This window comes from Protopterus annectens, chromosome 6.part0 (genome assembly GCF_019279795.1).
Source record: "Protopterus annectens isolate FY-2018-M chromosome 6.part0, PAN1.0, whole genome shotgun sequence".
NCBI lineage: Eukaryota > Metazoa > Chordata > Ceratodontiformes > Protopteridae > Protopterus > Protopterus annectens.
The window spans coordinates 411894083-411920251 of NC_056737.1; the positions used below are offsets into that span (position 1 = coordinate 411894083).

The window sequence follows — 26169 nt, forward strand, 5'->3', positions numbered from 1 at the left end:
CCCAAAAACTGTAAAAAATGTTCCTCCATATTATTTTAAATTTTTCCCAGCATCCTGAAAAGCTTTCTTTCACATTAAGGGGACATAAATCTGAGAATTTTAAATATTTAATTTAGATAAAAGTTAGATCAGTTTTCAATCCTAGTTGCTTTTTTCTGTTAATTTGCTAGCCATGCTTCATGATTACTTGTCATCTCTAAGGCAAACTACATTCTACCGTAATAACTTAATTTTATATTTAATATCATAAGCCTAAAATTTGGCAGTGGGTGAATAAGAAATATGCTCACATTAAAATGTAATAGTACTTCTCTTTAACTTTGAAGAGCAGTACTGTTACATTTTAATGTGAGCATATTTCATATTAACCCACTGCCAAATTTTAGGCTTATGATATCAAAACTAAAATGAAGGTATTACGGTAGAATGTAGTTTGTCTTAGAGATGACAAGTAATCAGTACTTCTCTTTAACGTTGAAGTAGCCACGGTGGTGCAGCGGTACCGTTGTCACCTCACAGCAAGAGGTTCTCCCGTTTGATTCTCGGCTGGAGTTCCTTCTGTGTGGAGTCTGCATGTCCTTCCCGCAGTCGAGTGGCGTTCGAAAGACATGTGTAGAATGGGCGTGCCTTCGTTGAAGGTTGGGTGTTGAGCTGGCACCTCGGCACCATAAAAAAAATCTACTGCCAATCATTAGCGGACCGGAGTTCCGCTGTAGCAATCCCTAACCGGGAAAAGCCGAAAGAAGAACTTCTCTTTAACTTTGAGAACTTGTTCTCCTATTTTAATGATCTGAAATGCTTTTACCAGTAAGAGTATATGTAAGTAAGAGAAATATCAGAATTTGCTTAAAAGCAGGAGTATATTATAGCAATAACCAATGACGTGGGTGTGGTATATTGAAGGTTTAGTAATTAAACAAAGACAACCGTGGGTAAATCTTCAATATACCACAACCACATCTTTGGTTATTGCTGTTATACAATAACATCATTTAAGAAAAAAATTACTTACTTTTATTAAATAATGTCATTACATGATGGCTCTGTGGTGTTCTTCCGCTTTCCACAGATATCCTGCTGCTTTGTTTTTATTTACTACCCCCATGTATGGGACTCGTTTCCACGCTTATGCAGTGCATCAGTGCTGTTTCCGGGTGCTGTGTATAGGATGCAAAGGAGAAAGAAAGATCTTCATTGCTTTTTTTTTTTTTTTTTTTTTTTTTTTTTAAATTAAGAAAAAAAGATACCAGGACACTTTAAAGGTATGGGAGAGACTGGACAAAGAAAAAAAAAGATAATCAGGTACATAATGTACCTGATTATTCTTTTATTTTTGTCTGTCCTGTCGCTTTTGTTTGTTTCAAGTGTCCGGTTTTGTAGGTTTAATATTTTATTTTTTGTTTGTTTAAGTAAAGGAAAATTGGAGTTTTTGCAGCATATATTAATGAAAAAAGCCCGGGCGAAAGGACCTTTTTTCCTTTGGTATATGCTCAGATTTACAACAGGCACACTGGTTATACTGACCAATCAGCGTGCTACTTTTTGAGTATTAAAGGACAGTTGTATATTTATTTTAGTGTGTAGCTATTCCAAATTAATAGCTATTATTAACAAAATGATTACTTGCATTTGACATCTGTCTTGTTAGATCCTCACCTTAAGATGTTTTAGATGAGTTCATAAAACTGTACCGAGTTGTTAAATTCTGTTTGCTACACTTCTTGTATCCTTAATTGTAACAGGTGGGAAAAGGGTTTGATAGTTACTATGGCACCAGCCCTGTAAAAGAATGCTTCTGACTATGCTTTGACATCTACTGTTGCTGCTGCTGCTTGCTTATATCTGCCTGTGCTTCCCAAACAGTGCATGTGCAAAGCTAATGTAAGAATCTGTCAAGTTTTAAGTAGGAGTCTTGAAATGAACTACTGAACCATTGATCTGATATTGTTAATCCTCGTTCGTTCCTTACGTGTGGGTAGTCGGTTCTGACCTCAGAACTGAGCCAGCCATCTTCCAAGCTTGCGCCAGCCACAACTCTCGAGCTAACCTCTTACCCAGAATTTCCCTCTCCCTGTTACCCCAGATTTCATTTGCTGCATCGCCATTCGGTCGTGTCAAGCTACTTCTCTTGAGCCAAGTACAATATTTTTCATCATACCTAAGTTCTAAGACAGCTTTTTTCACAAAAAAGTCATTAGATAGTTATCTCTTACCTTATCACATTTAGTGACAACCCTTTTCAATCCTTTTCAACTGTTCTTCTTCTCTTCTTACCGCGAGGTAATTCCTTTTTTTACCATCATTGGTAAACCCCTTTCCTTTTTAACTTCGGGTATTTCTTGTACCATTGCTGGCATTTTTCTGGTTCCTCCTTCTTTCCTTCTAACCATGGCAGATAAAAAAGGTAGTCCAGTGTTTAAAAGATGTTTGGATTGTGGCCACAAATTACCTACTTCAGATGCACATTCCCTATGTGTCTACTGTTTGGATGTGCCTCACTTAACAGTTGACCCACCTTGCGGGATTTGTAAGAACATTTCTAACAAGACATTAATTGAAAGGAAAAATAAATTAATATTGAAGGGGCTACTTAAATCTCCCTTTTCAGAGGCTATTTCTGGGTCAGAGGCTTCAACTCCTCCAAGACCCCATAAGAAAAAGAGTGATGAACAAAAAAAGACCAAGGCTCTTCCTTCGTCCCCAGCTGGGGACTCTCAGGAACCAAGACCTAAGAAAGCTAAGCTTTCCAATTTGGATTTGACTTCTTCGGCTCCAACACTTTTGGTGCCTAGATCTTCAGCACCAAGGCCATCGGCGCCATCTGTGACTTCAGCACCGACTAGTGTGCCCAATACCACATCGGTACTGAGGAGCTCCTCAGTTCAGACTCCCTTAAAGGCACCGACTGTTCAGTCGATGCAGTCTGTTACGACGTCGATGGATGTTTTGATGCCCATTCCTTTTTTGGCTCTGACAACTTACCCGGCACCAACTACCCTCTCAGTACCGACCATTCAGTTTTCGTCATCGATGTTTTCAGCTCAGGTCTAGGTGCCAACAACCACTTTGGTACCAGCCTCATCGTCGGTACAGACCATGCCTTCGGCACAGATGATTTCCTCAGTGCAAACAACAGTAGTTCAGACAATTACAGCTCCATGGCAGGCACTGAGCTTGCTCCATTCTTGGATAGACCTGACTCTCCCTCAGCCATGTCCGTGAAATCCACTAGAAGCCTCTCTGAATACAATGTGTTGCATCTTGTAGATCAATTGCTTTTGACCAGACCCCAGGACCTATCCTTCCTCGGGAGGTGATCACCCTTTACCAAAGAGCCCTACTTATTCTCCTCCTTCATTGCCTTTGAAGCCCCTTGATATAGCACAGTCTTCCCCCACTACGGTTCTCTTTATAGACCTCACTACGTCTTTGTGGCAGGAGAGTCTTGCTACTGCCCAGGATGTCAGCTGTGGCATACATACCTTGGCATTTCACAGCCATCCAGGGACTCTGGGTCGGCAGGCTGAGCCACTTCAGTGAGAGGTGACCCCTGCCGTGGGTCCCCAACCCTCTTCAGGTGGACTGGCCTTCCAGCTAATGGAGAAGGCTCTTGCATTGGTTGACAACTTTGTGCTATCTCTCTCCCCACTCTCCTCTAAACCTCAGTGCACACAAGCCACTCCTAGCGGACACCGGGCGCAATGGCCTCAGGACATACTCCCACAGGAGATCCCTTTTGCACTTTCTTCCCCAGCTTCCCCCTCTGAGAAAAATCATCAAAAGAGCTTGTGCAAGAGGAAGCACATGGACTCCACAGAAGAGTCCCTTACTGAAGTCACAGACTTTGATGTTGGGGAAGGGTCCCCTTGATCACCCTCTGAGGTATCCTTTCATGATATCCTTGAAATCCTTAAACAGAGAAGTGATTGGCAGCCCTCTAACCCGACCTCTGAAGAGTCTGTGTTCCTGCAGGCCTTTTGTGCCTTACCCCCTACCTCCTGGGTTACTCCACCTGCCGACGAACTTGTCCGGCTCATCGTGCAGCATGCGTGGAAGGCTTCTGGCACCATTGAGGCCATTCCCTGTTGGCCAGATAAAAATGTGTCCCCTCCTACTAGTGATCCCCATTGGTCCAAAGGTCTTCCTGTAGATGCCTTGGTGGTGGCGGCCACAGCTAAAAAGGACCTGGCGGAAGAAGAAAGCCAGACTGTCCATCTGCCCAACAAAGAAACTTGGGCTCTGGACAGAATAAGGAAGCATACCTTTGCATCAGCAACCTTTGCAGTCAGGTCCCTGAACTATATGGCACATTTTACCAGGCTTCAAAGAGACTTAATTTCTGAGCTCTCTGAAACCATGGCTGGAGCTGTGTCTGATGAGGTCTGTAACAAAGTGGCCTCTCAGCTAGCCACCATCAAATCGATATCTAACTCCTCTATGGTAAGACCCTTTCTGCTGTGGGAGTTCATTATTCTTCCCCTCAACGGGCTTTCTCCAGAAACCAGAAGAGTGGGAAGATATGACACAAAAAGTCTCAAGGTTCTTTCCGTGACACACAGGCTGAGTTCTCCCCTAGAGGCAGAGGGGGAATCTCACAGGGAAGATGCCCCTTTCGGGCCAGAGGGGGTCCATGTAACCAGGGTTTCAGGGATTTTTCCCTGGCCGATCCTACAAGCGCTCCTGAAGAGCAGCCCAACTACTTTCCTCTGGAAGTGGTTGGGTGTCGTTTTGCTTTGTACCCTTCTGCCTGGCTAACCATTACCACCGATTCTTGGGTACAAAGCATAATAACCAGAGGTTATCATATCCCCTTCGACCTTTGTCCTGCTCCCCTAACAAGCTTACCCGATGTTCCACCCAGTCCAAGGGAAGAAGCAGCATTAGAGATTTCAAAGCTGCTAAGAAAAAGAGTCATCCAAATAGTCCCTCCAAATGAGATAGAATCCAGATTGTACTCAAGACTATTTTTGGTGCCAAAAAAAAAAAAAACTGGGGACTGGAGGCCAATTTTGGATCTTAGTGTATTGAACAAATTTGTAAAGGTACAGAAATTCTGGATGGTCACAATACAGTCTATCCTTCCACTTTTGGAAAAAGATGATTGGATGTGCTCGATAGATCTTCAAGATGTGTACTAGTGGACCGACCATTAAGAAGTTTCCTTTACTTTCGTGTGGGAGCCAGTCATTACCAGTTCAGAGTACTGCCCTTCGGACTCTCTACAGCCCCCAGGGTGTTACCAAAGTGCATGGCAGTCATCACAGCTCACTTGCGACTACAAGGATTCCAGGTGCTTCCATACCTAGACGACTGGCTCATCTCCGCCCCCACCAGACATCTATTGGAAGAAGCCCTGGCATACTCTCTGCAGAAAGACTAGGCATAACCATAAACTGGCTAAAAGCCAATCTCACCCCATCTAAGTCCACAGAATTCATAGGGGTCATCTTGAACACAAAGAATTGCAGAACATCCATTCCAGAGCACAGAATTGTAAAGATAAAGCAGCAACTGATTCCAATCCTTTCAAGGGAGAAATCCACAGCTCATTCTGTTTTCCAGCTATTGGGTTCCATGGAAACCTCCATTACTATTGTTTACTGGCCAGGTTTCACATGAGGCTTCTACAATGGCTACTACTCACCCAGTGGTATCCCTTTCAGTACCCTCTTTCAGCCAAGATTCGGATAACTCACAGGTGCAAGCAAGATTTAAATTGGTGGATGGCGCACAATCTGTCACAATGGTCTTGCCCCTTCTCCCCCCAACAGCCCAAGGCCACAGTGACCACAAACACCTCCCTGATGTAGTGGGGGGGCTATTTCAGGGACAGACAGTCCAAGGTACTTGGTCCAAAATGGAGGCCCATCTGCATATAAATGTTCTAGAGCTGAGAGCAGTGCTTCTGGCATTGCAAGCATTCCATCCCCTGCTGCCATCTGGGACTGTTGCGATACAATCAGACAACATGGCGGTGGTCTGGTACATCAACAAACAAGGTGGAACCAAATCTTACACACTTTGTCAGGAGGCCATGAGGATATGGCAATGGGTGATGGCTACCAACTGCTTTCTTCTAGCAATGCACATTCCCGGGAGTTCCAGCGTGACAGCAGACAGACTCAGCAGGTTTATTCTACAACCTCATGAGTGGTCCCTGAATCCTTTGATAGTGGCAGAGATTTTCAACCACTGGGGTCTTCCTTGCTGCAACCTTTTTGCGTCCGCAAACAACTACAAATGCAGCAACTATTTCGCCTTGATTTCCCCTCCAGGACAGTCACCCAGGGACATTCTAGTCCATGATTGGCCCTCGGGTCTACTTTATGCATATCCACCTCTCCCCCTCATTCCCCAGCTTCTGAAGAAAGCCCGCCGGTTGAAGAGCAAAGTAATCCTCATAGCACCATATTGGCATCATCAGATTTGGTTCCCCTTCCTTTGGCCTCACCTGCTAGATCAACCGTGGATTCTCCATCCAACCCCGGGGTTGATCTTCCATCTGCAGAATCTGATTCACCCCAATTTGAACAGCCTGAAGCTCACAGCTTGGCTTTTCCAATTCCTTTGATTGCCAGGCAGAATGATCTTTCTTTGCCAGTACTTGACATTCTTATTGCATCTCAGCAAGTGGAAAAGATTTACTATTTGGCTGAAAGAAAAACAGGTAGATCCTTTTTTAGCACCAGTGTCAATAGTACTGGAATATTTGTCTACCTTATTCCAATGCTGTCTATCTGCTTCTACCATTAGAGTTCATTTGGCCACAATATCTAATTTTCATGATGGTGTCCAAGATTCTTCTCTTATGTCACACAAATTATGCAAGGCTTTCATAAAAGGCGTGAATTATCTAAAACCCCCTTTTAGAGAACCTACTCAGCCATGGGACCTGTCGTTAGTCCTACAAGCTTTGACAATGTCACCTTTCAAACCAGCTCCTTCTTGCGACCTCAAATATTTGTCATGGAAAACCTTGTTTTTGGTCACCATTACTTCTGCCAGACGTATCTCTGAACTTCAAGCCTTATGCATCAAGAGACCATATTTGATTTTTCATAGAGCTAGAGTGTCATTGAGAACTAATCCTTCCTTTCTGTGAAAAATGATCTCTGAAATGTCCATTAATCAAACCACTGAATTGCCAGTTTTCTTCCCCAATCATTCAAACAGAGGAGAGTATTGCTTACATACCCTAGATGTTCACAGGCAAATTCGCTTCTACTTGAACTTGTAAATCAGACCAGTTATTTTTGGCCTATTCTGGATCTAGAGTAGGATGTGCTGTTACTAAGGTCACATTGGCTAAATGGTTAAAAGACTGCGTAACCTTTACTTATAGAAAACATAATATTCCTTTAACTACTACCATAAAGGCTCATTATACAAGGTCAGTGGCAACTTCTGCTGCCTTCCATGCCAGAGCCTCCTTACATGACATTTGTGCAGCTGCAACTTGGGGCTAGTCCTCATACCTTCATCAATCATTACAAGTTGGATTTGGCCTCCAGGGAAAGAGCATCTTTTGGTTCTATGGTGCTCAGGAATGTCTTTCCCTGAGAGCCTCCCAGGAATGAAGGTAGCTGGGGACTCTGTCCCACACGTAAGGAATGAACTAGGATTAACAATATCAGATAAAGAAGTTATGTCTTACCATAACATTCCATCTGTATTGTTGATCCTCGTTCAGTCATTACGACCCTCCCTCCTTCCCCCATCCTGTGGCTTTTAGTGGATCTCACCATCCGGTTCTTTTAGGTCATTTGACCAGATGTGGCCTCTACCTTCTTTTGACTTGCAAACTCAATCTGAGGTAATAGGGAGAGGGGAATTCTGGGTAAGAGTTTAGCTCGAGAGTTGTGGCTGGTGCGAGCTTGGAAGATGGCCGGCTCGGTTCCGAGTTCGGAACCGACTACCCACACGTAATGACTGAACGAGGATCAACAATACAGATGGAATGTTATGGTAAGACATAACTTCTTTTTTATCACCACACTAGTCATTGCTTTATTTCAAGAAAGGAAAAAAAAGAGAATGAGAAGCAAAACATATTCAAATTTCACAGATAATGCTTGAAGAAAATAAATTACGCTTTTATTGAATAGCAGCAGTCATGGAAGGCACACAAGAAGTAAAAAATGGGTGTTAAAATAAGTGCAAAAGAAGCACATTTTATAGAATATTGATGCCATCATATCTAATCAAGTAATGTTACAATTGCCAGTGGTACAGAAGTTATTATAGCAATAATGCTAGATAGCGAGCTTTGCAGCAGCCCACATAATGAATGGCTGAGTATGCAAAGGCAAAGGCAATGCTAGTAATGTGCTGGTAATAAGCTGCTGATGCCCTTTTTGCAGTTTCTACATTCAGTTACAAGCTGTTGTATTTCATTATCACATCATGCATACAATTAAATGTACTGAAAGATGCACATTTTATTGTTCAGCAGTGTCAGCTCAAATGGTCTAAACAAGAGCAATACAAACTGTGCAGTTCTCTTCAGCAGAGCTACAGAGGCTTATTTTGTGAGAAAAAATGTAACACAGCTAATTGTTTGAGTTTGTAGTCAATACCTTTTCATAAAAGCTGTTAAACGTTTTACTCAAAGGACATAACTGTGTACAGTTTCAGAACTTTGCTGTAAAATATACTCCTTTATTGTAGTTCTAATTGTTGACTGGTTAAAATAACCTCCAATTTTTAGGAAGAAAATAGCACTTTCTGAAAAAAAATCAGGCATTTAAATCCAAATCCCACTGTGTGGATTCACAATAACTGTGCTGTTCTACAAGATAACCAAAAGGCTACAGTTGAAGGGTATTTTTCACTTTAAGCACTTTGTGTGATTCTGCATTTCAGCTATGTGCCCACACATCGCACACAGAACAGATTATAGTGTATAATAATGTTTTTAGATCAGAAGATTCAAAGGCCATTGCATCCTTACTAGGCCTTTGAAACCACAAGGCATGCAGTGCTGCAGTATGTGATAACAAATATGTAGAACCTTTAGGTGAAGCTATCAGTCTTGTGAAGCCTTGCATCTAGGTCAGGTCTTTGAGGATGCTGACTGGGACTTTCTCTTCAGCCTCACTTACGGTTGCCAGATTTCTTTGTGACTAAAACCGAATTAAGACACACCCCTCGCATCACCCATAACTCCACCCATCCCCACCCCTCTCCCATCCATGCTCTGCCCATTTTGTGACATCACCATGACATCAGCTGATGGGAACGCGCTCTTTTTCTGTTCTGGATGCCTGCTTTCAGCCGATTGACTAGGCTTTTCTGTCAAAAAGCATCGTAAATCAGCCAATTTAACAAACACTGATAGTTTATGAAACAGAATACTGGTTTGTACAGTGTTTTCCTGACTAACAGAGAATTGATTTGATTGTGGATAGTCCAGAAAAAAACGGATAGGTGGCAACAGGAATGATTTCCAATTTCCCACCTATTGGTCAAAGTTATGCTTAAATAGGGCTAGGGATGGACTCTGATTCACATGGATGGGAAGCTTGTTCCAGTGCTTGGGGACCCTCTGAGACACATTTGTGTCTCATCAACATGGCCTATTTATGTCACAAGCAAAATTTAAATCCTTGGATCTAATGGTTCTGATACTGTTCGTTTTGTGGATGTCCAAAAGGTCCATCAGTGCTGGATCCAAGGATGCTTTGTATGCCAGACATAGATCATCTCTCAGTAACATAGCCGGACTTTATTTATTTGGTGTAGGTAGACAGGATGGGGGCACCAGATGGTGTGGTAGGGGGTGCCATGGAGCCATTTTGCCTAGGGCACCAGTTGACCTAAGGCCGCTCCTGCTCAGTAACCTGTAGGAGACCCAGTATAGTGATAGGGTTGTATGGTGATCTGTATAAGACAATGTGTTTAGATACTGGATTCTTAAGGAAGTTTTAAAAATGTTCCAGCTGTTGTATGTGTCTGGTCAAGTACATGCTTTATTCAACGCTGAATAGTTGAAAAGTGCCAAAAAATATTTATCAGCTCTATATTTCCAGATTGTTTGAGAAGCACACTCAGTCAGAACACAAGGAGATTCTAGCAAAGTTTTTTTTTTTACGTAAATTAATATATATATATATATATATATATATATATATTTTTTTTTTTTTCTGAAATAAAGTCCATAACACTAATTATTATCATTATTTAAGTTTAATGCAGCACCTTTTCTCCAAAAGCCACCAATTTAGGAGGGATTAAGAGGGACAGAGCTAAAATCTAAGTAAAAGTCAGGTTGAGTTGAGAAGTACTCATGCACAAGGCATCATACCCCTCAACTATCCATGATTTGGGCTTAAAGTGGTGGTGACGGTGTCTAAAATGTGTTAAGTAAAAAAAGAAAAAAAGAAAAAGTACTGTGACCCTTAAGCAAATAAATATCTTGAAAACAAATGCATGTTAAAAACTGAAGATAGTTATAATCATTCTATCATCAAAAAAATAACAATGACTGTGCTGGCATAGGCGTTGTTATTGTACTGATGATAGATGAATAACAAAGACTATGCTAGCATGTAAACAAGTAATTAATAATGTCTAACTAGTTGGGCACTAGGGAAAATAACAAACCACCAAATTCTGACGCCTGATGCCACAAATAGGGAGGGTTGTTCCCGATATTATTTATCACCCACAAGGGCCTCATTTTACCAAGAAAATGGCAACAGTACAATCGTATATAACCAATACAAATACAGTACAGTACACCATTATCAACCAGTTGTATCATCACATGACTCAGAATCAGGAAGTGTCTGTTTGCTGCTCATCATATAGGAAATATAAACCTAAGATTCTTAGTTCCAGTGAAGCAATTAAAATAATTATTTGACAGCATTAACCAGAAAACTGCAAATGTTATACAGACAAAGCAAACTTGAAGAATCAAACTCAAACATGTCCACGAAAAGCAGGAACATAGAACTATTTTTCATTAAATGGTACAGTAGCTCTAATTCATAACTGAACAACCATTCTCATTTTATTTACTTTATATCCACCAGTGCAGAGGACAGAACTTCACTTTTTTGTCAAAATAAAAGCTTCTTATTGCAGCAATTGAGTTGTTTATGCTATTTCTTATAACATTCAAGTGTTTCAAATACAAAATAAAAATTTGCGAAATATTTTTTGTCCTAAAATCTCAGGACATTTGCCACACAACTGCCCAAAGAGGGACGAGGGACAGTTGGTAACCCTAATGACTAGGCATCTGTTCCACAATATGACAAACTGTCTGCAAACTACAAGTAAACACATTTTCTTTGTTACAGTATAGCACTGTATGTGATTGCACATACGCCCACTACAGAAACGTGTAAGCACATGTAACATAATTACTGATTTCTGATCAGGACTCTGCTAGTATTCTGCATTCATTTTTTTACTCTACATTTGTTTTTGTTACCCCCAAAAAATTACAAATTTAAAGCGAGTAATGAACGAAAATAATACAAACCAGCGGTACATACCGCTTTCGCATTTAACCTCATCACACGGCTTGACTGCTTTATGATCCTATTTCCTCTTTTCAGTGTTGCTTTACTTCGAAAACTGCCTGCAAAGAATGGACTGCTACATCAATACTACTAAACTACTCAAGAAGATGCAGCAGTTTTCTGCTGTGTTTGGGATAAGCTACACAAAAGATGGCATGTCTCAACCTCCTGTAAAGCTTATCAACATTATTCATGGTGTAATGGGATCAAGAAAGAGAAAATGTTCTTATCCACTGAAAATGGTGATGATGATTGGCATGAAGTCAAATGCCGATGATGAATGTATAGACTTCAAATCTACGTTTTTACCATACAAGTCCTCTTGGAGATTTGTTTGTAAACAAGGGGAAATTAATAGAAATAACTAAACTCAATCACAGCAACTTGGGTTTAAGGCAGTTCCGCTGCTTTGAAGAGGGAACGTTTCAGATTTAGTGTGTATAACTCAGGTCTGTATCATAGAGAGTCCAATACAAAAATGCGCACTAATTTATCAGATTCCCATGTAATGTGTTGTTATAGTGTTATGATCCCCGAGACATAGACCAAACCCATTCTCAAATTGTTTAAACTGTTTAGTCCAAGTGATTCCCTAGTCCATGAAGACAAATACAACCATTTTTTAGACCCAAAATATACAACCAACTCACACCTCCAAATAAATTGATGGTTATCGTTCCCAACAGAACCAAACCTACCTGCCTCCTAAATTCTGCACACAACTTTTGCAGCTCAACTACTTTTCTTCCCCGTAGTGTCCACTCCCAACATCAGCTGTAAGAGACGCTGCATATCTGTTAATTCAACCCCAGCGATATTTTGATACTTTCTCACAATAACAGGTTATCCCAAGCATTCTGACCACCTACCACGAGAGTAAGTAATGATTGGAGTGCTACTGTACTATAAATTCTGGTACCAGAAGTGTATTGGATGTTGTGTTGAAACATGGAATTAAGCAAAACAAAGTGTGGCAGTCACAGTGGCACAAAACCCGGACTTCACATGTGTCCGGTTTTGAGTGAAATTTGTAACCGGACAATTTGTTAAAAAACTGGACAGTCCAGTCAAAAACCGGACAGCTGGCAATCCTAGCCTCACTGAATACCCACTAACTTGTGTCATTTACCTATCTTGGTTGCAGCATAATTTTATACTTCCTTGGCAGGTACCTTTGAAGGGCACAGGCTGTGGAGGTGACCATTTCTGCTTGTTTGCTCACTTGTGCCACTGGGCACAATTAATATGCTGCAGCAAATGCTTGACTAAGAAGTGGATGCAATCATGCCAGTAACAAAAAGTAATCCTCAGAACAAGATACAAAATAATTGAAATGGCTGCCAAAGTTCAAACCTAAATTCAGATCTGCATGATCTACAGTACAGAAACATAGGAATGCTACTGTATCCATGGTTGGTGCAAAGCATAGCTGCTTTGCTCTGTCAAGCCTTTGTTGGATGCTTCTTCTTTTGCACTCTGTGATACAAATTCAGTACTAGCAGAGAAGTGGATATAATCATTTGCTGACACGTGCTCCTTAATAATTATTATTATTAAACAGAGATATATGAAAATGTGTTTTATTATATATTTTCCTGTTCTTCACCTGACCACTGCAGTGATCTGCCTTCCATTCACCCTTTGCCATGCCAGAGAGAATAAAGTACAGTTGTGTAAGTAAATTACCATAACATTGGGTGTTCAAATGATCATTACTGCAGTAGCCTTAGCTTTATATCCTGCCAAGGATATGAAAGCCAACTAGCTTCTAAACCTTCAAGGTACGTTTTACACATCCAGTCCTTTAGTCAGCTTCAGCTGAGCTGACAAAAAAGATAGGTTTGGCATCAAGCCCTTCAGAGCTTTCATGCAAACAGACACAGGGAGCCTGAGTCCTGAAAGGACAATAAAAGAAACTACAAAAATAAATATTCATACCCTGACATAAACAACACAACAAAAAACAACGGGCATGGAGGGAGGGAGTAACTACTACAGCAGTGATAATTCGAGCATCTACTATTATGTTAGGTTTACTTACACAACTGTACTATATTCATTATATTGATCACTGCTGCAGTAGCCTTAGCTATATGGGTAGATTACCTTAGCTTACTACATTTGAAAGAGGAAGGGCCCTAGCAAAGTGCGATCCAGATCAAGAGAAGGAATCACTCTTTTAATGCCTTATAAACACACATATAGAAGACCAAGCTGCTGCTTCTAAAATACTTCTAGAATCTAACCCTTTCCAAAAAGCAATAGATGAAATAATCCAAGGCCCTGACAGAGTAAACCTTGCCCTTTCTGGAACAGTTTTGTTATGGTGAGAATAACCAAAGGTAATAGCCTTAGACAACCATTTGAAAATAGTCTTGTTTGACAGAGTTTGTCTCTTCTTACCTTCAGAAGACAAGAACAATTGATCTGAAGTTCTGAAAGATTTAGTTCTGTCAAGGTAGTACCTGAGTTGTCTATAGCCATCCAGTGTATGGAATATCTTTTCTCCCTCATTTAAAGGTACAGGAGGGAAAACTGGGAGATGGATAGTCTGACATGAAGAAAACTCAGATATCACTTTAGGCATGAATGAGGTTTAGTTCTCAAAGAAATCCTGTCTCTGTGGAAAATGAGATAAAGCTGATTCAAAATAAGAGTTTGCAATGCAGATACTTTCTTGTAGTAGTCCCAACAATTAGTAAAACTGTTTTCCATGTTAAGGTCCTCAAGTCAGCCAGATTAGCTGATTCAAATGGAACAAGTGCTAGCTTCTGTGACACCAAAATAAAATCCTAAGGAGGGTCGCTTGTTTTCTTGAAGGCCTCTTATGCAAAATCCATTTAAAAAACATTTTAACATGAGAATGCATTTAAAGAGCAAAGGCCATGGGCAGACATGTTGAAATGGCCGATAAATGAACCTTGACAGAGCAGTAAGAAAGGCCATACCATATTAACTCAAAAAAATATTGTAAAACCAGAGAAACACCCACAATGAATGGGTGCTGGACTGGTTATGTTGTTGGCACTAACTTGATAACATTTTTCATTTACTAATATATGATTTTCAAGCAGCAGTCATTATTGTCATCATTAGTACCTGCTGTACATCTTCAGTAAATAGGTGGCTAAAGGGAATTAAAACCCTGTCAGCCAGGCAGTCAGTTGAAGTTGATTGGTGTCAGGGTGTATCCAACAACCCTAATCTTGTGTGAGTAGATCCGTTCTGTGGGGAAGCTTGTGCCAATTGTCCTTGGCAATTTCCAAATAAAGGGAGAACCGCTGTTGCATGGGCCAGAAGGTAGTCGTCACAATTATCTTGGAGGATTCCATCTAAATCTTCAGAAGTACCCTGGATATTAGTGTAAAAGGTAAATACATACATAAACATTCCTGTCCAAAGAAAAGAAAAGGTATCTGTCTTGCATGCTTTCTTACATGAAGTTCTGGACCAGAATTTTGCCAGGTGCTTTTTGAGAGAGGAGGCAAATAGGCCTACTTGGAGAATGACCCATAAATGGATAAAATCTTGGAAGACCCCCTTATCTAATTTTTATTTCTGAGGGTTGGCTCTTATCTTACTTAGCTTGTCTGCCATAAAATTTTGCTCTGACAGAATGTAGGATGCCAGTAGAGTGAGACTGTGCTGTGAAGCTATATCCCAAGCTAATGATTACCCCTTGCTTGTTGATGTGTGGAATGACTCTGGTATTTTCTATAACAACTTGAAGAGGTCCTGGGGATCAAAGATGATTCAGAGAGTTTAGTGCCTTGATCAGGGCAAGCATCTGTTTTATATTTATATGCTTGTGTCTGTCCTTGGGGTCCCACACACCTTACACTTTTATCAGTACTTAAACTGCTCCCCAAGTAAAGTCAGAGGTGTCTCTGGTGTCTGACTGCTTTGGAGCAGGGAGAGAGAAGGGGAGACCTAGATTTAGGGATATTTGCTGACTCCACCAAGTGATTTTTCTTCTGACACATCCCAGCACTGGCATTTGAAAAGACAAAAGATGCTGGTCCTGGGACCCAAAAGGCTTCAGATAACACTGTATCTTTCTCATGTTGAGTCTTGCCAGTGGTTATTGTGAAAATCATACATCATGAAACAAAATTCTATTGTATTTGATTGAAGACTGAGGAGCTAACCTTAGAAATACATCCAGATACAGATCTACCTTTTTCCTGTGAAAAAAAGCTCTTTGAACTCAGGTGTCTAGCTGAGACCTCAGTAATACAATCCTGTGATCCTGTGTGAAGAAATAAAAAAAGACTTTTGAATATTGTCTTGGAATCCCAGCTTCTGTAGAAGATATGTAAGCAAAGTGAGAGATTCCTGGCGCTATGAAAAATATTCTGCAATGATAAGCACGTCACCTAAATATGGAAAAATGTGGATAGCCTGTAGCTTGCAATGAGCTATAACTAGAGTTAGACATTTTGTGAACACTCTTAGTGCAGTGGATAGTACAAATGGTAAGACAGAGAACTGATAATATGATCTAGACACACAAAAGCTTAAGAAACCTCTAATGTCTGGATGAATAGGGATGTGATGGTAATCATCTTTTAAATGTAGTATTACCAGGAAACTTAAATGAGGAAGAAAAGGTAAAAGATTGTGAAGTAACAACATTTTGAACCAGGGCGGTATCACAAAGAGATTTAGGAAAGAAAGATCTAGAATTGGCATTGGCACATTTTTGTTATTTGGCGCTAAGAACATCCTTGAATAAAACCATTTCCCAATCTAAGAAGGAGGAACTGGTTCTATCACTCTCTGGGATATCATGTGTTGAATGAACAGGGGAAAATAATGGTATCTGGTAAATGAGGAATTATCCCCTAGAAAGGCAGGATTTATTCCCACTGCCAAGTGTAACCTTTATGAATGATTTTCAGAACCCATTTGTCTTGTTGCCAAAGAGAAAAGTGGAGATTCAGACTTTCTGGAAGGGAGAAGAAGCTACCAAGGGAGTAGGGGTGTAGTGTATGTTTAGCAGTCCACTGTTGAACTGCCATTGGTTGGGGGGGGTTTCAAATTCTTTTTGTTACTCTTCTGCCATTTCTTCTTACACTTGTGTTTACCAAAATTTTGTTGAGACTGTTTATTTTGTAGGAAAACATCCTCAAAATTGTACCAGTTGCCATGGCCCTGGAAGACGTATCAATTGAGTCATCACACACTGTAAACAATGAGTTGTAACTTTTAAAATGGAAGAAACTCAATTATTTAAAGTATTTTTTTCCTCACAAAAAGAGATCACAGACAAAATATTCCTCATACTTTCATAGTTAATCAGAATAAACTTTAACATGTAAACCTGACAATTCAAAATTCTGAAAATCAAAGTTGAAGAAGCAAACACTTTTTTCCCCATAGTTATCAATAATCTTCCCATCAGTAAGTATTTTAAGGACTAAGCCAACACTGTAAAGAAGAAAAGAGATTTTGCCAATAGGGATGACTGCAATTAGGGGTACAGAGAATAGGTAAGAGAGGGCTAGAATTTACTGGTGAAAACTGGCAATGGAAATAAGGTATTGGAAGCAAATAATTAGAGAGAGAAAGGAAATAGAACTGGAAGAGGCCAAGAATTCATATGGACTGCAGGCTAGAGACTGCCTTCCCTATCAAGGATTGATATTAGAGTATAGACAAAGAGAAAAGAACAGAGGGTCCTAAATGAAAGACAGTACTGGTGGAGTTTTTAGTAGAATCTAGAAGAGAAGCTGCTGTTAAAAAGGAATAATTAGTAGGCTATATAAAATACTGCATGATAACTGCACAAATCAGTCAGAGGAGGTTAGAGAGAACTGAAAAGAGAGACTGGATAAGCAAATCAGAAAGAAACAATATGAGGATATACATATGGTTCCCACATATGCAAAAAAGTCTAGAAGATTCAGGATCTTTGCTTGGAAGTGTTTGCAAAGGTATTTTTATACCTCAAGCAGATTCCAAAGAATTTTTCCTCAGATAGATTGCAAATATTACAGATGTGATGGGGAAGAAAGATGTAATTGGGAACATATATTTTGAGAGTGTAATGAGTTGGCAGACTTTAAAAATACCACTGCAGACTATTTTGTCAGAAATACTGGGTGAGCAAATTGGTGTAACCAAGGAGATGATTTTTTACAGCTGTGATACAGAATTGGAATTCCCTAGATGTAGTAAGGCCTTGCTGAGTTTAATGCTGGTGGAGGTCAAAAAAGCTGTTGTTAGAAAATAGAAATCATAGTCTAAACCAACCATACTATAAGAAGTGAATGCATTAACAGAGATAAAAGAACTACAAGTGAGAACTTTAGAAAAGAGTAGGAGCAAATTACTCGTGGGATCAAAACATGCAGAATAATGTTTCAGAGGAGGAACAAGGTGCAAGGGAAGGCAGAAATTGAATGAGCTATGTAGCGTTTCACTGACAATGACTATACAGAAAATTATAAGTGTTGAATAATTTTTGCAACTGAAAGTATGTCAATATGGTTTGTTTCAATTTATTTAAATGTGTGATTGTTTATGTCATAATTGATAATTCAATAAGGATATTTCTTGTTTAAAAAAGTAATAATAATTTTTCCATCCTTGTCCGAATGAATAGGATTGGAATTAAGTAAATGTTAATCAGCAGTAGAATTATCTTAAGCTATAACGTCTGGGTCAGGTTTGGAAAGGCATAGAGGAACATTATATATTCTATCTTCCTTTTCCTGGGCAGCAGACTGACTATCAGGAAAATTTCTGGCAGCAATACACATATTCTCCAAAACTGACAGTACTAGAGAAATGGTTGAAGGTTCTGAAAATACCTTCTATAACAGTTTGTGGTGTTTTCTACCACTGAAAATACTGGTGTATTCTAGAAATAGTCTCAGAGACAGAGAACCCCTCCCCCCACCATGGAGAATCAATAACTGAGTCAGAAAACTGATGAGAAAACCCTATATTTGTCCATTTACCTTCCAGTTCAGATTCAAAATATTCAACCTGTTCATAAAAAGAGGTATCCCTCTTTCTTTTACCAGAAACCACCTTATAAGAAGGATCAACAGCATGAAGTAAACACTTAGCCAGATGTACTGAACTACTCCTGTCTAAGGAAATTTGAAAAGGAGTAGATACATGTTTAGTTTTTCTGTTTCTTTTTGACAGGAATAATGGGGACAGCAGTGTTATTAATAGCAGCAGCAGTTTCCCCAGGGTTGGACTCAGTATTCTGACAAACAAGGGAGCCCCCCTGTTCCCTCTCCTAGGACTGACAAAAGTGTCTCTCCCTTGCCCACTGAAGGACCCCAGCAGCCACAGAGGATGTGGCTAACCCCCAGTCCTTAGTGGCTGCAGGTGCTGCACCAACAGGAACTGGGGTAAAAAATGAGTAGTCTGAGAGTTGGCACTCAAACCTATGTTTTAGGCAGCCCGGTTTTAGCTGCCTGAGTGTGTGGAAGGTGTCCTGAAGCTTTGAAAGTGGGCCTGCTGTTCTAGCCTTTGCAGGATATAACCCATATAGCTAAGGCTATTGCAGCAACAATCAATATGATAAACAGCCCTAGTATCTTCTTTTATGGATGACCTGAGTGTTTCTCTTCACTGGATGTACCTCCTTGTTTTTTTTTTTTTTGAACACTACTGTAGCATATGCTGCACAGAAATGAGCTTAGTGAGTTGGGAAACTTTACATAGTGATTATTGGTTAAATTCCCTAGTTTTTAGTTGCAATGTACAATGTTGTCAGATCTGCAAGCCACACTGTCCCACAGGGTAACAGAGGACTCCTGTCACCTACCCCCTCTGTCACTGATACTGCTGAATTGCTATTAGATGTGCATGCTATCCCTCATCCACATAGTTAACAGAGGATTGCTGTCTCCTCTCCCTCATATGCTTGCTGTCACTAGTAACCTTACATTCTGCAGGACTCAACATCTCTATCAAAGGTCATGTAAATAGTCAAAGGCCTCAAAGCCTGCCCCCCTCCCCCTCATCAGGATAAGAGACTTCTTCAGTGGCTTCTTGTTTATAACCTTCCTGGATGGCCTGTCCAGCAACCTGGACTTTTATTCCCGAATCCATGTCACCTGTAGCTCAGCTAGGTACCCTGCTTCTGTGCCAATGGATCAACACACTTGAAAATATGATTTTTCAAATTTTCTAGATCTGAACTGATACATAAATACTACAATGACTGTTGTGTTTCCCCAATTTTGTATACGAATGGCAGGGTTGCTGTATATTAAGGAAGTGACATATATGCTGTATGATGGTTGTGTCATTCCATCCATAATACACCTATAATCATTTCTACAAAAGTGGAAAGCTTACTTAATCTAAGTTTTGAAGAGTTCTATTCAAGTGGCTGAGAGAGTCAAAATAATGAAAATAATACACCCTAAAGAAGATTATATTTTTCAGCATTCTTAAGGTGCTAAATTCTTTGGCCCACACTGTTAATAATGTTACTTCCTTTATGCCATACTCATCACTCCTTCATAGTATTCCTGGAGTACTTTGCAATGTTGCTTTCCTTTATACTGGACAGTTTAGTAAAGTTTCTTGTCTTTATACCCTTTCCACTACTCCATGATAGTATTCCTGGGTACTCAGAGTCATGTTCAAAGTCCACAGGGATCATGTGATTCCACTGCAGTGGAATTATGATCACTACTCTTTACAAAGATTCCCTTGAAGGAAACCTTCATTGAGAGACATGGGACACACATTAAGCCAATACTCTGAGGTTAAACATCTCATATAGTCTACTTATAATTCATGTTGGTATTACGTCATTTTCATCTTATATTTTTTTTTTCATTAATGCAGATTGCCTGCACTATATACGATTGCTTTTCATTTATTGTTACTCTTTTCTGTAAAGGCATCCTGGCTGTCCAGGGAAGAGAATAATTTACAAATTATACTGCTGCTTTTAGACACGTGATACTGAAGCATTTTGTACATTATGTTTTTTGTCTTTATCTTCTACTGCTTTCCAGAGGTTCATGAGGAAGGTAAGCCAGGTTACTCCTCCTAAAAAAAATTTGTATCAAAACCATGTTTTAAAGCAGCACTTGTGATATGAGTGACAATAGGTATCTAAAATATAGCATATTTTAAATGTATGTTAGAGCAGTATTTCTCAAACTTAGAGTCTTGACCCAAAAATATATTATTGGGGTGGATGTCACTGACCACAAAAAAAAGTAAAAATTATGGCATAATTTTGGACTGTAGCCAAAAAAATGTTATTTTAAACAAAGTTTATATCTCCTGTATTTTTCCTCTTCCCAGGACCTTGCTCAATGGATACACTGCTGGCTGGCACCCAAACTGGCCCATTTTTTCCAAGGATATAGAAGTCAGGCATTGTCAGGCTAGGCAAGAACCGTTTTTCCTATTTCTTCTTCAGAAGAAGTTCCACTCTGCTCTCCATTTCCCATGAAAAGTCAGGAGGTAGGAACAAGGCAAATTGTTAGTCCTGGAGATGGCATACCCCCTCCCCTTGGGAGAACCCACTACCCCATCCATGGCTCTTTTAAGCTCCTCCACTGCTGTCTCCTGAGGGGAAGCATGCCTTTGCACATGAGTTCCCTTCAATTGACAGTGCAAGATGCACTGTGACAGTGAAGATTTGTCAGGCTCATAACACTTAGTTGTCCTGCTAGATGCCACATGTGCGGTGAGTCACTGTCACCTCCTTCCCCCTTGGATGGGCAAGCCAACAGTGATTTCTCATTTCCAGTCTCATTGACCAGCTCCCTTAGGCACCCAAGGTGCTATTCAAATTAAAGTCAACTGCAACTTAGTCATTGTTTCATCCCTCTATGCCATGGAACTGGCTATGTGTCCTTTATTCTGTGCCTTGTACATGAAAGGCAAGTAACATGTTTAGATTCAAAGTATTTTATTTTTCATTATTTTTTCAGATGGTTAAACTTTTCCAAAAGTAGTCTGAAGACACATTTTTCTTTGTCTTCCATTACTCTAGATTAAAAAAAAACAATTCTAAAATTGTGAAGTTTGTCACAGATCCTCTAATATTTACTTATAATGATGCCAGAAAAAGTTTGAGGATGCCTGCACCCAACACATATATATATATATATATATATATATATATATATATATATATATATATATATATATATATATATATATATATATATGTGTGTGTGTGTGTGTGTGTGTGTTTATTATTAAATTAATATTTCTTTCTCAATATCAGTGAATACAAATATTCATTATTATTTTTTATCATTTTTACCTAGGCTGCTCAGGGAGGTGGCCATAGAACTCTTCTGTATGGCCATGCAATTCTACTTCGACATTCTTACAGTGGAATGGTAAGTTCTGTTTTCTGAAACAACTTCTTAGATCTTTTAAATATATTATATGACTTAATCAAAAAAATCACTAAATGTTTATACTAGTGGATTTTCATTAAAGCGTTCAAGAAATTGTCCCATTCAATTCATGAGTAATAAATATATTCCTGTTACACTTAACTAGAATACTACAACCCAGAGGTGAATTTAAACATTATGTGCAGTTTTGCATAGCTTCTAATATAACACAAGTTAAAAACTGTCTGCTGACAACTAATGCTTCGATCCCGCTAGAAAGTGTAGCCTTTCAGTTTGCTTTGAATGGCAAGTACCTACATACAATGATAAAAGCTATCAGCTTTAAATATGTGTGTTATATGCAGTAAACATATATAAACATGCTTGTATATACACACACACACACGCACGCACGCACACACACACACACACACACACACACACACACACACACACACACACACACACACACACACACCTACCCACCCATCCACATAAACAAAAGCAAATATTCATATATGTGTGCATTTATGAGTATACACACTTGGTTAGTAAGCATGTTTGCTGTGTCTAATGGAAGGTTTTTATCCAAAGCAGTTTAAATTCCTCCCCACACACAGCATCTATTTATTGTTTGCTGTATGGTAGTTGTTTTAATATTTGACCTCATAAACAGATTGACATTTTGATGGTGCTATGCTGTAGCTTGCTCTTCTGTGCTGCTAATTTAAAATGTTTGCCAGATGTGTTGTTTATTTGTTATATATATTCCAGACATTTGTTATTTTATTTTATAGGTATAGGACCATCACCATGGTCTGGTGCTACACTAAAGCTATCTGTTTTATGATGCTAACTGAAAAGTGGTTATTAAGCATGTGTTATTTTCTGTTTTTGTATTTTAATTATTATGTGACCCCACAAGTTGATAGTATACTGCAACTATCTGTTTAAACCTAAAGCTTCTAATTTAAAAGTTTAAAGCAAAAAGCAAGCAAGCAGTAAACAATTAAAAGAATTAACTTCCTCACAAAAAAATAGTCAGGATTCTTTGTGCCACATACTAAAAAGCAAGCAAAGCTAGCTTTTCATTAAGTAAAAACACATACAGTTTCATTAATTTTCTCATATAATTTCTTAAAAGCTTTCATGAATGGAACCTATGCTAGGTGTCTCTTCCACTCAGCCCTCACTCTAATATTTAATTCTTAAATGATGGTTTGGCTAGTTTTTCCATACATTCAACAAACTCTTTTCAATGGTCATAATTGCACTGTTTGCATAGCTGCTAGCTGACTTAGAAATTACCTATATTTGGCAACCTGTACTTGCTAACTTCTGTAGATATTCTCAGCAGATCGTTTTCTGTTTTTTGGGTTCAGACAGGGGAGGGAAATTCCATTCAGATGTGTATTGCTTTGCTACCCTACTCCCATTCCCACTCACCCTACATAATTTCCTTTATACAAACTGTTCCCCACTCCCACTTTTCAGCCAGTCATAAAACACTAGACCAAAACACTGCCCAGGCTTTCTCCACCGAAATCGAATTAGGCTCATCCATCTGCTATCATAGGTTCATAGGTTGGTACTAGGCTATCAGCCCTAGGGCCTATACAAGCCTAGCCATAACAATTCCCTGGCTATTTCTTCCCGCACTATTTACTTCCCTGGACCTCTGACGTGATCCCCGGGGTGAATTTCCTTTCTCCCATCCAATCGTCAAGGTTCCTTTTGAAGAGGATCAAAGAGGTACTCTGCTTGACATGTATGGGCAATCTATTCCAGAGTCTGGGGAGTCTCTGGGTCAGGAACCTATCCCTCCAGCATGTTTTGTTTATTGTGATGACAAGGTTTAGATCCCTGGAGCATGTGGCTCTGAGGGATTGGGATTTCTTTAAGTGTAGCATGTCCAACAGCTCTGGGTTTGACATGGCCTTGTATGTTAAGCAAAGATTGCCTCTGAGTAGACAATATGCGACAAGAGTATAGCTGGAGTTTTTTAAGGCGGTCAGCATATGGCATCTGCTTTAGGCCTGTGATTCTTTTAGTGAGGTATTTCTGCGGCCTTTCCAGTTGTTGCAGATGTATTGAGAGGTACATACTAAACGGGGCATTGTATTCTATAATGGGTCTAATGAGGGATGAGTACAGTGGGACAATGACCTCCTTTTTTCTGGATGAAAAGCCCTTAGTGATGAGGTGTGCCACATAGAAAGATTTCCTGACTGTTGTGGCGATGTGGTTATCGAAGGTGAGACCACTGTCCACCTGCGTCCCTAAGTCTCTTATCACACTTTCGGTGTTTAGTGTATTGTCACCTATATGGTAATTCATGGATACATGTTTTTTCCCAAAGGGGATAACTATACATTTCTTGGCATTGAGCTTGAGTTCATGGCTCTGGCACCAAGCATCTGTTTCTGTAAGGCCCTTTTGTAGAGTATCCACATCATTTGGAGATTCAATAATGGCTCCCAGTTTGCAGTCATCTGCGAACTTTGTTATCCAGAGTCCCTTAGTGTTGGCCTGTACTTCAGTGAAGTAGATGCCAAACAAGAGCGGTCCCAGGACTGAACCCTGAGGTACTCCACTTGTCACTTGTCTGGAGCTGGATTTGGAGTCTGCTACTTTTACAGTGTGGGTTCTATCAGTAAGCCAGTTAGCAACCCATTGGGTGACGTAGGGATTAATGCCCAGCTTAGTAAGTTTATCTATGATTCCAGAGTGGGGGATGGTGTCAAAGGCCTTGGCAAGATCTAGATAGGCTGTGTGGACCACCTTACCCTTGTCCATGGCTCTGGAGACTGATTTGAAGAAGTCAATCAGGTTCAGGAGACAAGATCAGCCCTTCACGAACCCAAACTAGGTGGGGTCCAGTGTTTGAAGGTTGCCAGTGTCTTTGTTTATAAGTTCCTTGATAATACGCTGCATGGCCTTGCAGATAAGACATGTCAGACTAATGGGAAGGTAGTTTCTGGGATCCAAGGTGGATCACCCCTTGTGGAGTGGGATAACTGTAGCTCTGCGCCACTCAGTGGGCACGAAACCTGAGGTGAGGCTCTGATTAAACATGACACTTAGGTGAGGTGCCAGTTCATATTGTAGTTCATGTAGTACACAGCCCGGGATGTCATCTTGTCCCATGGATGCTGTATTCTTAGCTTTGGAGAGTGCGTTTTTTTACCTGTGTGGCCATTATTACCAGAATTTGGCAATCTTCCGGTATTGAGATGGGCCATTTAGGGGTTGAGAGGGGGGTGAAGTTGGCACTGAATCGATCTGCCAGGATATTGGCAATATCCTTGGGATCAGTATATTTAATGCCATTCTGTTTTACCTCAGAGCAGATCTGAGCATTGCCATTTAGATTCTTGACATAGTTATAGAATGCCTTGTGATTGTCTTTGGAATCTTTGGCAATTTTATTTTCGTAACTAGCTTTGGAGGATTTTATGAGGGATCTCAGTTTCTTACTGAGGCTGGTAAGGAAGTTTTTTGCATCCTGGGATTTTCCTCTTTTCTGCAACAGTTTCATCCTTTTGTTGTAAAGTTTATATATGGCAGGGGATTTTTTTTGGATGAGAACATCTTGGTTCTATTTGGGATGGCACGATTTATGCATGAGTGGATGTGCTCGTGCAGTGCCTTAGTGTAGGATTCAGCAGTTGAACTTTCAGATCCTGTCTGCATGGGTGTCATGAAGTTTGTCACTTCTGACAAGTAGCATGAAGTTGGCTTTGGAGAAGTTTTTTATGGAGGTTTCCTTACTGGGGGGTGGGGGTGGGATGTGGATGTTAAGGGTGATTAGCTTATGGTCAGACCTGACTAAGGAGGGGGTTGACCATAGGTATGGAGCATTGATTTCCCATGTTGGTAATGACCAGGTCTAGGATATTGGAGCCCCTGGTGGGACTATGGATTAGTTGATCCAGGGCGTTGGAATTTATGAATTCCAAGAACCGTTGGGCAAAGGTGTTGGTACATGAGTAGTTTTCCCAGTTAATGGCAGGGTAGTTAAAATCACCCAGTGTTAGGGTGTTTGGTTCTATCTTAATATTTTCCAGTATGTTTAGAAAGGTGTAGTGAGAATCTTGGGGTATGGTGGGGGATCTGTAGCAAGCTACAATTTGGATTGCAGTCTTACCTAGTGTTAGTTGCACCTGGAGAATTTCAGAAGCATTGTGTTGGGCAACTAGCCTGGTGGTGTGAATATCCTTGGTGAATATTGACACTCCTCCACCTTTAGTGTTTCAGTCCTGCTTTGGTGGCCGAAAAGTGTGGTAAGAGTTGTA

The 26169-nt window shown here is 40.1% G+C and overlaps 1 protein-coding gene across 1 annotated transcript in view; it reads left to right on the plus strand.

Moving 5' to 3' along the window:
* The window catches only part of RYR3 (ryanodine receptor 3), a 3250282-nt gene that overhangs the window by 853390 nt on the left and 2370723 nt on the right, over window positions 1-26169 (plus strand). The window contains exon 4 of the mRNA XM_044074157.1: window positions 21800-21874. Within this exon, the coding sequence (XP_043930092.1) occupies window positions 21800-21874 (75 nt within the window). The remainder of the gene's footprint in view (window positions 1-21799; window positions 21875-26169) is intronic.